Source organism: Oculina patagonica, chromosome 4, assembly GCF_052425735.1.
Source record: "Oculina patagonica isolate OP01 chromosome 4, crgOcupat, whole genome shotgun sequence".
Classification (NCBI taxonomy): Eukaryota; Metazoa; Cnidaria; class Anthozoa; order Scleractinia; family Oculinidae; genus Oculina; species Oculina patagonica.
In genome coordinates this window covers 62,363,092-62,377,630 of record NC_135761.1, presented here as the reverse complement: position 1 = coordinate 62,377,630, position 14,539 = coordinate 62,363,092, and the positions used below count along the sequence as shown (strand labels likewise).

Here is a 14,539-nt window from a genome sequence, read left to right as displayed (position 1 = left end):
CAAAAATTGGCCCAGGGGTTATTTACGGAACTTTATCAGACTTTTACGGTATTTCCTTAAAGGATGTAGGAGACGTTTGGACGCAGGCTAAATACCGTGTGCCGTTTATTTCCGGTATGTTATCACAACAAAACAGCCTTTGTCACGGAAACGAAGCACAAAGAGACTGATCAGGACTGCTCCTTTTGTTAATCAAATCAAAGGCGAAGTGAAGCGAGGACAAACACAGCACTTTGCAGGTTTGAAATACAGGCCGGCTTTGGCTTTTATTGAGCCGTGTGTGCGGTCACTGTTTTTGAAAGACCCTTACCTGAAGCCAGAACCCTGCCAGGGACTGCTAGGGACTGGTAATGGTGAAGTGAAAGAGTCATAACAAAACTGGAAAAGCGAATTAATTCTGTTAATTTGCATTCTCGACTTTGGAAAGGTGTTATTTAAAAACGTTTGTTAAAGATATATTATGCGCTCACCGGAACTTTGCGAGAAGAATGGTGTTGAGACCTGGTAAAGCAGTTTATATTTGAATTTTCGTAACCAATCTGCGGTGTACAGCTCGGAGAAATCGCCGTTTACAATCAGTGCAGCAATGGCATCAAATGCAATCGAGACGTTTGAAGTTAAACTCGACGAGGCGAACCGTGTGTTTTACCCCGGCGACACTGTTAGCGGTCGAGTGAATTTGAAGCTAAAGGAGGATTTAAAGATCAAGGAAATGCGGCTAGAATGTCGAGGTGAAGCGTATGTAAACTGGCCTGAATACTCCGGAAGCTACACTCGTTATCACTACAACAAAGAGCGATATTTCAGTACCATGGCGGTCATTTTTGGCGAAGGTAAGTCGCTTTAATTAGCTCGCTGTATGCTGTCTTCAAACATTGCGGCAGGAGTTTTATTAATCGCTTTGAAACTTTTATTTCGTTTTTCCAAAGAATGTTTAATTATCTAGTCATCAGACGGGCTACTGAGTATTTGAACAATTATAAATATTATGCAAATTATGCTATATCGAAATTAAAAGAAAGAAAAGCCTAAAACTAAACCCAGGTATCGACCTACGGGATGCAATTATGTTTATGTTGGTTTTTTCTCTCTAACAGCATGAATATTTTATAACTTTTTAAGTCGACCGACTTAAGTCTGACAATATTGAATTTCAGAGTTGCTTTTTTATAAGTTATTGAGTGTCTCGCGACAAAGTGAAGGTATAAATTTATTGGCAATATTACACAAGCCGATATTCAGTAAAATAATTAATAAAAACTGCTGTTGAGACCAAATTTTAGCAATGAACCCACGATTTTTCCAACGGCGCCCAAGGTCCTACTCGCGAATCACAAAAAAGGATTACAAATATAAGCCCGTCAGCCTTTTTCAATCCGTATGTAACCCATATTTAAAATTGCCCCCTATTCATTATTTTTTGTGAGTTAAATATACGGTTCTCCGATCGAATACAAATGTCTTGTAGAGGCCTAGAATCTGAGCCAAGAATTTCTTTCTAATCGAGACATCTTTTCGGAATAAATTTTATTAAAATAGTAATTCTATAATTAAAAAACATAAACGATGTTTCAGTTGCGGTTTTTAAAGTTACTGCTCCGATTCGTGGCATTTCAAATGTCATAAAAGACCCGACCACAACCATTAAAAAACGCCTTCTAAAAAATTCGTGTCGATAGCCCTTAGGTATAATTTACATTCCGATCTGGTATGCGAGTTGACACGAATGTTTTTTTTTTTTGTTTTAGATCTACTGAATTGAACGACATTTTTTGAATAAATTACTATTCAATACTATATCGACGGCGTTTGCCCGATTAGTCATTGTACAATACCTCAATTTGACAAGTACACCCCCAGAAAACGTATCTACTCTATAAGTTGTCTTCCACGGCCGGATATCCAAGACCCATCATATCTTCTGACATTGACTTATAAGTTGGCCTCAAGGCGCATAAAATATTTATAAGCAAATTTTATTTTATTTTACTGTTCATGATAAATCATGCATACAATTCCGACAATTCGCCGCAAGATGCTAGCATATTAAGACATGTATTAAGCGATCTCGGAGATTCTGAAAACTGATTGAAACATAAATTTACAAATCTCATCATAGTTTGTTTCATTCCTAAACGTATTTCAGTTTTCCAGAGGTCAAAATGATAAAGTTATACAAACAAGTTTTGTAAATTTTACCATTTCTCTATGTGTTATCAATTTTGTTTTTGACAGTCCCGAGTGGCTATTGATATCCATACGCATGTTTGAAGTACATCAGTCAAACAATGTCTCATATTGACATCGCTCTTCAGCTGGCCACGTCAAATGTATGTATTTTCACATGCATGTTTTGAATTTTCCGACGCAAAGCTCATAAAAGCCAGCTTGTATCACGAAAACTCTGTTAGTCAATACGGATTGTTATATCCCGGTAGGACGCAATGTGTGGTCTTTATATAAGGCAACAGTTGGGTTTGATACAAAGAAAACAAGTTACATGTATTTTACCCCACCAGTCGGTTAATCGCTTTCTTTATCTAGTAGAATCCTTTCACCTGTGAAAGGTAAGATTATCTTGGTCAGAGAACTTCGACAGCGTTTAACGAAAGACTACTCTGCTGTTCTCAGCGGCCCTCTCTCTGTAGAAAATTTCTCATTCTTTATCCGGGGGACTTTGTTGGCGTTCACTCGCGCGTACAACTGAACTTGACACACGCGCGATACCACGCTTCTGTGTACGCGCGAGTGACGTCACGACTCAGTCAACACTTAAGGTGGATTTCCACTGACGCGTAATTTTCTACGTGCGTAAAAAAATTACCGACAATGTATGAACGGCTTGCGTGCACGTTTACGCAGGCCGTTCATACATTGTCTCTAATTTTTTTCACGCACGTAAAAATTTACGCGTCAGTGGAAATCCACCATAAAACAAACAACCCGAAATGGCGGACGATTTCCCTAAAACACTTTCTAAAACAACCGGTGTTTCTAAAACACTGAATGAAACTTCGCCTAGTTTCTTCTATTCCTCTCAGAACACGCTGATTTGCATTATATATATCTTTAGACATCGCACGCTTGGCTATTGAGTGTGGAAAGCCAAAGTTGAACTACTAATACACTTCACTCTGTGTCAAAAGTGTTCGCCACTTTCTCGGATAATCAGGAGTAAAACGAAAACCGATTGTGACTCGTTCACACTTGATCTCCCGCGCTTGGCGTCGGCTTCATGTTTTTGATTCGAATATTAAGTCTATTGGATTGTCTGTGTCCATTGTGATTGGCCAGAGTGATAACTTTGGTTTTGGTTTTACAACACTCGACTGAAAACCGTTCTATGAGAAAAAAACGTCTTGGAGTCTTCTTTGGTAATTGTTAAGGAAAATTGTGAGTTAAACGGTCACCCAGTGTCTGATGGGCAAAGAGAGCGAAACCTTGCATGAATTTTGCCGTTTGCGGTCAAACCGATTCTAAAAGAGATACGTCACGGACAATGCAACTTGAAAAAATTGGCAAGTTTTTTCAAGATTGTCTTCGAAATCCGTCTAAATCTTCGTCAATCAAAACCACCCTTGTTTATTTTCGCGTTTTTATTACTCCTTTGTTGTTTCTACATGTTAAAAATCTATTTGTTTGATGTTTCCTTCAATATCAAAGTAATCAGAAAAATGACTCAAAATATCGTGACATTCCTCCTTTAAACTGATATGCTTTTCTCGCTTTAATACTTTTTCTGTATTCTGCATCATCGGGAGATTCACTAAATTACTGGGTAGAAATTATGAGAATGATATTTTTATCACATTATATGAAAAATTATTATTTTTGACATCAACCAATTAACTAACACTAGTCATTTCGCTTCCTATTATTCTCCAGGAAAAGACAAGAAAAATGGCGTGAACTCATCTGCTTGCATTTCTGAAGGAAGTTACCGTTTCTCGTTTAAGTTTATCATCCCCGACAAGTATCTTCCAACATCTTTCGAAGGTCGCCATGGCAACATACGATACTGGGCCCGCGCTGTGATTGAAAGAAGCCTGGGTAAGAATAACGTAAAGACCAAACCAGCGCAGTTTCTGATTGGTGATTACGTGGCCCTGGAAGACTTTGAACATGTTTCGGTAAGTACAGTTGATTAAGAATGACTTTTCTTCGGGCTCCGTCAATCATACCTTATACGGGAACAGCTTTAAGTAAACGTTAGCACGGTTGTTTTTAACATGGCGTTTGCCTGGTTTTGAAGTTGATCATACAGAATACCATACCCGTGCAAGCTTCGTTGGAAAAAAACATTTATAGACGAGATTTTCCTCAGTCGTAGCAACTAAAACTTAAGATTGAAAATGTCTAGGCTGCGATGAAGTTCGAGTCAATGACCTTTTAACACTGAGATATTTAACAATTATCCTGCCAAAGCGCGCGGAGTAGCAGACGATATTCCGCGAGGTTGAGTAAGATAATTTTATTATTCAAGAAATTGTAAACGAAAAACTATTGTACTGCTAAAAATACTGTGGTTATGCAGTTCTTTGCAAGTCTTTGAACGAATCTTGTAATTGGCATCCTGCGAATATCGCAGGATATCTGTTATGTACGGACATACTATATAAACTTTGGTACGGATGACGGATAACAAGGACTTCCTGACCATGCTTGGGCAACAATTTAGTGAATAATTAACAATTATCCTGCGAAATCGCGCAGAATATCGCCTGATACTTAGCTGACGAGGCCGTAGGCCGAGTTGGCTAAAATCAGACGATATTCCGCAAGATTGAGCAGGATAATTGTTTTATTATTCAACGAATTGTCAACGAAACACATATTGCACATAGAAAAACTGTAATTGTGCAGCGCTTTACATGATTTCGGACGAATCTTTGCAACCTACGAATATCGCAGGATATCTGTCATGTACGGATGACAGATATCGTTAACATTTTGACCATATATGGGCAGCGCGCGCATCTGTTGAATAAGTGAATGGGTAATTTGCTGCATTTTTATTTCATATTAGGATGCTGTGATTGAAGAAGATTCGTTAAGAACAGGGTGGCCATGCTGTAGATCCGGGACTTTAGTACTTAGGGCCGAGACTGACCGAGGTGGCTTCAAACAAGGCGATGATATCAACGTATCCTTATTGGTTACCAACGAGACATCACGTGATGTAACATATACTGAGGTGTCTCTTGTTCAGCGAACTCTGTTTGTGGGTGTCGAAGGTAAAACTGGTTGCTCTCGAATTAAGGCTTAGAAGCAGGGATTATCATTAGCTTTTTTTTATTATTTTTGTATCCATCCAGAACACTAGTACTGTCCATAGTTTGAAATCACTTACGACTTGGTTACGACCTTATTCTGAAAAAATGAATCGTAATAATCGTCCTGCTTCCATTCCCTGTTAGTTGGCATTTAAGTATGACCGGTAATAAGAGTTGATCTCAAATAACCTGCTATGATAATCAAGGGGTTTGCAGCTAGCGCCTAAAGGCCGAAAAGACGAGTTCTGGAAGCATATAAAGGAACCTCCCATCGCTTTCCGCAAAATCCATTAATAAAATAGAAAACATATTAAGGTTTAGCCAGTTCTTCTTTAGCTTGATCAGATCGACGGCGCAGATTTTTAACAACTGTATGGGTAGGGTTTGCAGTTTACGGGTAGAGTTTTCAAGTGGATGGTGGATCTTTATATGAGCCATAAGAGCTATCCACTACCTTAGCGAGTAGAACTGGAACCCCTGTTTCTCTTCTGACTCTTAAATCGCTATTATTTAATTAATTCTATAAAACGTTTTTTTTTTCCTCGTTGATCGTTAGGTGGCAAGACCTTCAGTGATCACACTGTATGTTACGTTAGAAAACAAGGAGTTCGACGCGGATGGGAGCAAGAATTTCCCAAGATATCCCTTGCTATTCCACCCTCAACCTTCCCAACTCTCATATCTTGCAAGTGTATAGCGGTTCTTTATTTCATACTGGTAAGTCTTAAATTTGTGAAGTATTGAAGTGAAAAGGAATTAAGAACGGGGAATTTCATTTAACCGAACCTTCAAGTGGGACATTGTCCGCTGGTTACGTTCGATTTAGAATAGTTCAAGAAAATAGTTCCTATAACCCAATCGAGACAGAGACTTCAATTTTTAAGAGGGTTTTATGGGGACACCGAGTATACGCATCAAATAGCCACAATATTAATGTTAGAATGCATAATTGTTTTACCTTATTATAGGAAATTAACGCTTGTGTAAATTAAGGTATTTGAAATTAACGCGACTTAAATTAACGCGAATCGAAGGGAAAATTACTTCCCAATAAAGGAAATTAACGCGAAAGAGAGGGTAACATTTCAGAATAAAAGAAATTAACGCGACGTGCACAAAGAAAAACACTTGTTGAGACAACAGGAACAAGTTTATTTCAACACTAGGCGTATAATCCGAGACGGAAACGATGTTCGTGATACTAAACCCAAACCTATGGTTTAAGCGAAGGAATCTGACCGCTTCGAGCATCCACCCTGATGAAATAATGCTCTTTCCTAGGAGATAAGAACGTCTGGACTGTATCGAAAAACTAGAGCCAAAATAATGGAAATTAAGGTCGCGGAAATTAACGCTGCACTAAATTAACAGCGCGGAAATTAACGTTAACAAAAATTAACGCGACTTCAATTAACGCGAACTTTTGAAATTCGCGTTAATTTCATGAAGCGTTAATTTCCTATAATAAGGTATTCAAAAACATGATCAATTTACGGAACGCCTAAGCGTCAATGATCAACTGGAAAAAGTGAAAATTATCAGTCGAAAGAAGAAGCTGCCCTCAAGGCGAACACCTAGTTTTCGTAGTTAAATGTTAATTGCTGTTCATTTTTTGTGCAGGTCAGAGCAAAGCTAAAAGGGAAGTTTTCAAAGGACGGCTACCTTGAAATTCCAGTTGTCATTGCATGTTCCGCTGATGAATCAGTAGTGCCGGCTCAGAATAGTTCACAAGTGAGACCTGCTTCCCAGCGTCCAAAGCGGAGAAAGGGAACATTTTTCTGCATTACAGGAAATACCTCTTTAATGGGGGATCTTAATAATTCAAACTTAGAATTCTGTGATCAAGACGAAAGGGATAAATTTATTATCAGCCCTATGTCCCGGTCTTCAAGGAACCTCGAAGGAAATTTTACAGATTTTTTTAATCCGTATGGTTTAACAAACGAGACGAACTCCGATCGTGAATTTACAACTCGGAAAGAATCTGACACGACAAATTTCTTAAATAATGGAGGATTTAAGCTCATTAGTGTTGTCTGACTTGGATGTGAAGTCAAATTTATACATGATTACAAATTAGAAAAAGCTTTCATCGACCGAAACTTGTTTCAGTTCTTTGGTGGTGAGATACAATCGGCGAAAATCTGTTGGTACGCAGGCTACTGGTTTTTAATTATTCACATCATAAATAAAAGTAAATGACCGTGAAGAAAGGGAAACGATAAGGATTTCTAAAAAAAGATTAATTTTAGAATTTTTGGGTTTTGATATTATTGTTTTGTTAGTAAAATGTTGTTTTTTTGGTAAAATTTAATTCGAGATTGACGAGGAGGACCGTTTTCGACTGTTCAAGTTTTTCCGAGATAAAGTTGACCGAAGTGGAAATAGTTGAATAGCGATTTATATCAATTATACTTTTTTGTAAAATGAAATAGAAATACTGAACCCAAATTTAAAGAATTTTTAAATGAAATATTATGTCATTAGACAAAATTTCTAGATCCTTCATTTATTCATACGTATACTTAATATGCTCCACGAAAATAAATTAAGCTACGTGACTAACAGTTTCTTGGTGATGCGAATTGTGCAATAACCAAATGACATAAAACAAAGGATACAAAAGACAATAAACGGTAACTAACCAATAACTAACAAGCAATAGTTTTCGCAACACCAAGATATACCCCAATTTTTCTCATAATATCATTACAGTGATAATTATCGTGCAACTATAACACAAATACGACGAAGAAACAACAGCAGCGAAGCAAACTTTTTCGCACATACAGAGAGGCCTTATTGAAGGGACCCCACCCCTTTACCACCACCCATCAAAAGGAAGGAGAAGCAAAATTGAGCTACAAAACTACAAAGTATTTCAAGGATATATGGAGCCGCTAATGCTGATCGATTCATCCACGTAGATCTTGCCACGTGAGCCGAATCCTAACAATCAATGACAATAGGAAAATATTTTGGGCACTCAAATGTTTCGTCAGCTCGATTAAAAGAGAAAAAGGGGTCCTGGGACTTGGGACTTGACTAGGAGATCAAGGACTGAACCAGGAGTAGGACTGGGACTAGACTAGACTAGAACTTATGAACAGATAATTTTCTTTTGACCTTACATTTCTGTTATTTCCGAAAGACTAAGTACAAAAATATGCTATTCTTAAAGGATAAGCAATCAAACAATATTGTTTTTAACCAGAACTCAATAATTAGGAATTTCATACTTCTAATTTAGCTCAAAACAATTGGCGCGAAATTTAGCAAATGGTGCTTATTAAATAGGGGCACCTGTTGCAAATCAGTAACTTTATATTAAAAGGCACTTACTTTATGGGAAGAACGAACTAAGGAGGTTAGTATTTTATTTTAGTTTAAATGAAACTTGGTGTCTATAAGGGTACTTATCCTTAATAATTATCAGTGATGCATTTAACATCTGCTCAATTAATCTTATTGGCTGGGTTTCAACTTCAATGCCAGTGGTAAGGGATTATTATTCGTGAAGGTATAATCTGTTTAGCAACAGGGCAATTATATCAGAATGCTCGCACAATGTCTGACTTTATAGTAGAATTTGAAAAATGAAACCTACAATAGCTTTTTCCGGAAAAAATAAAATATCCTTACTCCAAATAAAAATGTTATCAAATAATAACAGTATTACTGAAAAATAAATAAAATGAATAAAGCTTAAAGATCAATGTTTTAGTAGTTGAGTAGTTTAATAAAAGCGACCAAATACAACGAAAGAGAAAAGAGAAGAGATGTTGGGCGTAATTGTGAGGAAAAATGTGTGCGATCAATACTATTTCGCATAAGCAAACGCCTATTTACAAGATAGTAAACCACACCATTCGAAAGCAATGACTAACAATCTCATCCCCAGAGACCGTCTTTCTTTTTTTATTATTCAGCACTGGCAACGCGGAATCTGGCCAGTTCCGTTTTTCTCGGCATGCACAGGGTGCTCATTGCTGCGTTCTTGGTGCTGACCAAAAGAAATGCGGGCTCATGGCGCGACACATGTTCTGCTGTACGCATGCGTGCAGGTTTTGCCAGTCCGAAGACATGCTTCGTGTGGCCATTACTTTGAACTGGTTTAGTATAGTTCGAACCTTGAGGAAGAACTTGTAGTTTTAATAAATGGTAACACGTTATGCTCTTCAGATCTGCAACCGTTGTGCTGCATTATAAGTGTCATATCTGTTGTTTTTTTTATTATCTGTCATAAAAAATTAACTTGGGAATAATGAAAAAATAAATATCAATAACACTCTATCTAAGTTTAAGACACACATTTTTAATCATTTTATGGAACAGGACCGAATAAATCATATATGTACTGTAAATTAGGTTCAATTTTTCTTTTTTTTTTGTACTGTAAATTAGGTTCAATTTTTTTTGTTTTGTTTGCTTGTTGCTCTTTGCTCTTCTTTTTAAATGCTTGAATTTGATACATAAACTCCAGAATACTTGTATTTTATTAAATGTCAATTTTTAATATGTATATATATAAATCTTCTACAACTTTAAGAATAGATGTATTTTATACTTAATGCTGATCGCCAGTTTATACCAGTGATCTAATGATCACTGATTGGCCCTTCAGGATAAATAAAGTTTTTATTTATTATTATTTAACCTTCGATATTAGCCACTTTGTCATTAATTTTAAATGGCAATTTCTATCAAATTCATGTCGTGCTTTCGCTGAACATCAAAAAGATGACCTCCTACTGTTAATTGTTTGATAAGACCAACTTTTCTAAATAAAACACTGCCGAAGCGCCTCATATAAAAATATATATTTTATATCTTTAATAACAAATAAAAATTCAAAAGCAGATGTCGTAATTTAAAATAAAAGCCCTTTCTTAGGGCCTGTTTATATGGAAGAGAGTTGTCCCTTGTAGGAAGGTTACCCTCTCCCCCGAGCAATCTTTTGCCGAGCGTTTATATGACAAAGTTGTCCTTGTTGACCGAGCCAAAACTTGGCCCTCTCGGTTCAAAAGACTGGCAAGAGTTATTCTGAAATAGCTCTTATGGCGGCCTTTTCTAAAATCAGGAACGTCGAAACATCGACAAAGACCATTTTGGAAAAATTTACCGCCGACTTCGATGTTGTTTTGGCCGATTGTAGCATTTGCGCATGCTCCGTATGTGTCAACTTGTCCCTGGTAGGCGAGGCAAAAATAACCAAACTGTTTATATGGAAAAGAGTTGGCTCGCTCCTCAGGGTCACCCTACCTTCAAAGCGAGTGACCCTCCTCCCAGGGTCACGCTGCCCCCCGAGCCAACTTTGCAATTTCTCATATAAACAGTTCGCAGCTATTTATAAAGAAACGTATGAAAAGCTCTCTCGCCCGGGGTGGCTCGGTATGGAGGGTAACCCTTCTACCAGGGACAACTCTCCTCCATATAAACAGGCCCTTAGTTTAAAAGTCTTTATTGTGCCTGTTACCAGCATCTCCATTTATTGCCTAAAGTGTTAGAAAAATCTTCTTTTCAATTACTTGGATCATTTTATTGTTCACATTTTATTCATAATACAACGTAGTAACACAGTTTTAAGTTTTTGCAATGACTGAAAATTTTAACTCAGTGGTCATTTTTGTAAAAAACTTCCTATTTGCATGATAATACAAACAAACATAATAGCGAGCACACCAAGCAAAACATTATACTTTTCTTGAGTTTTCTAACCAGCTATAGTAAGTTCAGTTTAAAAATGTCGAAGAAATAAAATTATTTTAGGTTACTTTGCCTCAAACAATTTTATGTAGAGCGATGTTCAAAGCGATCATTTACTGGCAATTGTGACTGCAAACCTAAACTGAGAAAGTTTCATAAAGACTTTTTCTCGGTTTAAAACTGGTTTATATAGTGTGATCGTCCGGGTAAGAGTAGTTGTGGAAAAAAACTGTTGTAGGTTGCTGACTTTTTGACAACCTGATCGGGAGTCACTGATCTTCAAAGTCAAGCTGCTGGTTTGATCGGCAGTAGTTCAAGGATAAGAGAAGAAAATAACCATATGGTTCTGACAGCATGACAGCATGTTTATGACAACATGTGTCCAAACCTGCATTGCGTCTATGTCTAATTGCTTTTTATGTCAATATAACAAATCAACAATGAAAAGGGCTATTAACTTTCGTGCGCGAACCATCAGGCGATCTGACTTCATCAACGGAATCATATAAGAACTACTCACATCTGATACACCAAACTGTCTGACGTAAGTCTCTTTAACTTTTCTTTTAAGATATAAACTGGAAAGTAAGACGCTAACCGCTAAGCCTGCGCTTGAAGATTGATACGTACGAACAACATTTTACTTTGTGTTTAAAGATGACTAAATATTAAAATCAAGGTCAGTATATAATTTATTTCAACGTTAGCTTACAAAGAAAAAAATGTTGCCATAAAAGGGCGCAATGCAATCGGAGATTCTTCATGTTATTAGTGAAGCTCTTTTAAAAAGCTAAAAGTTTGCGTCAGACGAATATACGTCTCGAGTCCGTAGGCTGGAGGGGGGTATTGCCCCCATACTTCCGCTGCTTTAATAGGTCCGGTCTGAATAAATTAATATAGCACATGCATGGTCTGCTTGCAAAAAGTTTTTTAACTGACGCCATTTGTATTTATTTTCAACAAAAATGACCAAATTTACTAAGCCTTTCACCTGTGTTCCTCTGTTTTCGGTTTTCAGGTTTTATTTATTTATTATTATTATTATTATTATTATTATTATTATTATTATTATTATTATTATTATTAATTCACTGAAGTATAAGGTCTGAAAGGTATAAAGGCGTCCTGAAGCAAACCAATGACAATCATTTCTTGTTAAATTCAATTCTTAGGGACGTTATTTTCCTGACATTAGAGTTCTGGCCCTGAAGAAGACTAGTTATGCTTGTTGAAATATTGGCCAATAAATTTTGCCATATTGCCGTTGTACCAGCCTTGCAATTAATCTAGCTTTATAAACTTTTGTAAAAGTCATCTTATTTTAAAAGTGGTCTTATCTTCCATATTTATATTTTAACTCATATATAATATATCTCAGACGTATATTGTGTGTCTTACATGCAGGGAACGTATTCTCAGAGAAACGCCAAGAATTTAGCGATGACTAAATCTTATAATTCTTGTTCCCTTCGCATTTTGATTAAGCTCACTTTAAAATAATATAAAGTTTTTTATTTGTTTCATAACGTTGACGCTCTTGTAACCCAGCGTCGGATTGCAAAAACTTTTTCAACATGTTGCCACCAATAGCCGCACTTGAATTTTGGCCTCTTTTAGCGACATATATAATATTATATTAAAAATATACATCTTCATGAATACTGTCCCCAAATTACAAAATGTAAACGTGTCCCTTTCCCCGTAGAACAACCTATAATAATAACAATAATAATAATAATAATAATAATAATAATAATAATAACAATAATATAAAGGATTCTCTTGCACCTTGTAAAATACCACTATAAAAGGCACAACATTTTGAATACGGAACACTTCTTCAGTAATAAAATTATTCAAAACCTACGTACCTCAAACGAGAAACCTGTTATGGACATAAGCCCTCGGCTAAAATTCGCAAGGTTAACGTTAACGTTTTACCGTACATATGAATGGCACAAAATATAAGTGTTCCGAAGTCAGGGATAACAGGTTTTCAGTCTCGGCGACTTGATTCTGGTGTTATAAATGTTGCTGGACGACCCAGTGTTCGTTTATATTTCAACGAAGGTTCAACGAAGGTAAACAGCGTCTTTTATCATTGCTCGTAGAGAGAAAATCTTGTGCACACTGATAAAAAGATATGAGGGGGTTACATTTGTTTTTATGTTAGTTTTACGTCAAAGAAAACACTATCGATTATATCAATTATTATTTGTGTGATTATTTATAATCACACAAATAATATTTGCGTGATTATTTATAATCACACTGCCCCCTCAACTGTAAGTTGTCTCTGATTTAAAAACAGTAGGTTTTTTATATCCAAATTTCGAAGCGATGAAAGACATCCTTAGTTCTGCCACGTGTCACATTGTGTTTGCATCATTTTGAAGCACAATCTCTGGTTTCTGATTAAATTATCATTTTGAAAAATTGCTTTTCACCACATTTTATTGTAACATCTGTTTTAAGTTGTTGGCGGTTTTGGTGGCAAAAACATGCACACTATACGAATCCAATCAATGTCAATAAATTATGACGTCATACTCCATAAATTAACGGACAGTTTACGTGGGCATTTCTCCAAATATCCTTCATTGAACTTCCGTATTTAATGTTTGTCACAGAAGCGTTTCAATAAAACGCCAAACATTTCTGGATACGTTGACAAGCAGATGGCTAATCAGTTCTGTAAAGAATTCAGAATTGAAGTACCAACTTCATTCTGTACTGATATCGCGAAGGACATCACGATGGTGCGTTCGCCCAAAAAAGAAAAAAAATGCTAATTAAAGGTTGAAAGGACTGGCATAAAAAGGTGAGTGTTTTGACAGTCCAATATTTTTTTTAAAATTGTAGAGACCTAAACTAAAGCCAGTCTTGGAAATTTAATATTACTTTTAAACAAAATTGCAGTCTTTTTGTCCTTTTGAATTTCATAATATTGTCAACATTTTCTGAGATCGTAATTTTGCGGTTTGCGTGATAAGAGAAAGCTATTAAGATAGGAGAGCGGAATACAGTTGATGCGGTCGGGTCTTCTGTGATCTTTTACAGAAAAACAACATTGAAGTTGTGATAAAAGCTTTAGAAAATTACCACAGGAAAATTGTTAAATTTGAGAGAATTGCTGATGAATATTATTTGTTTTCTCTAATGAAAATGCGTTTCATAGGAAATTTTTACATTTAATTTAGTTTATTTGCTACATATTAATCTGAACATTAATAATACTTTGGAAAGTGATTAAATTTGGGTCGTTTGGTCGAGGAAGCCTATTTGTTTATAGTTTGTAAGCCGAAGTTATGTGTTTGAATATAAAAAGCAATCTAAGAAGAAGCTTTGGAAATTGAGCTGAAAAAGCGGGGAACGATATGCAAGAACCTCTTCTACAAGAAATTCGCCATTACATTTTGTTTAAATTATATCGCAACTACTATCAGGGATTTCTGTTACAAATACACATTTTAATTTTCTCCTTTGAAAACGTTGATTTCATAAATAAATTTACAAGTTGATTACTGCTGGCGCCAATGCCTCTTCAAAGAAAAAGACCG

The 14,539-nt window shown here is 36.3% G+C and overlaps 1 protein-coding gene across 1 annotated transcript; it reads left to right on the top strand.

Moving 5' to 3' along the window:
- Positions 1-101: 101 nt before the first annotated feature.
- Positions 102-7,999, top strand: LOC144650972 (arrestin domain-containing protein 3-like). Its single transcript, XM_078510817.1, has 5 exons — positions 102-833; positions 3,886-4,130; positions 5,027-5,234; positions 5,830-5,990; positions 6,894-7,999. The coding sequence occupies exons 1-5, from the start codon at positions 587-589 to the stop codon at positions 7,311-7,313; spliced, it is 1,281 nt and encodes a 426-aa protein (XP_078366943.1). The 5' UTR covers positions 102-586; the 3' UTR covers positions 7,314-7,999.
- Positions 8,000-14,539: the final 6,540 nt, after the last annotated feature.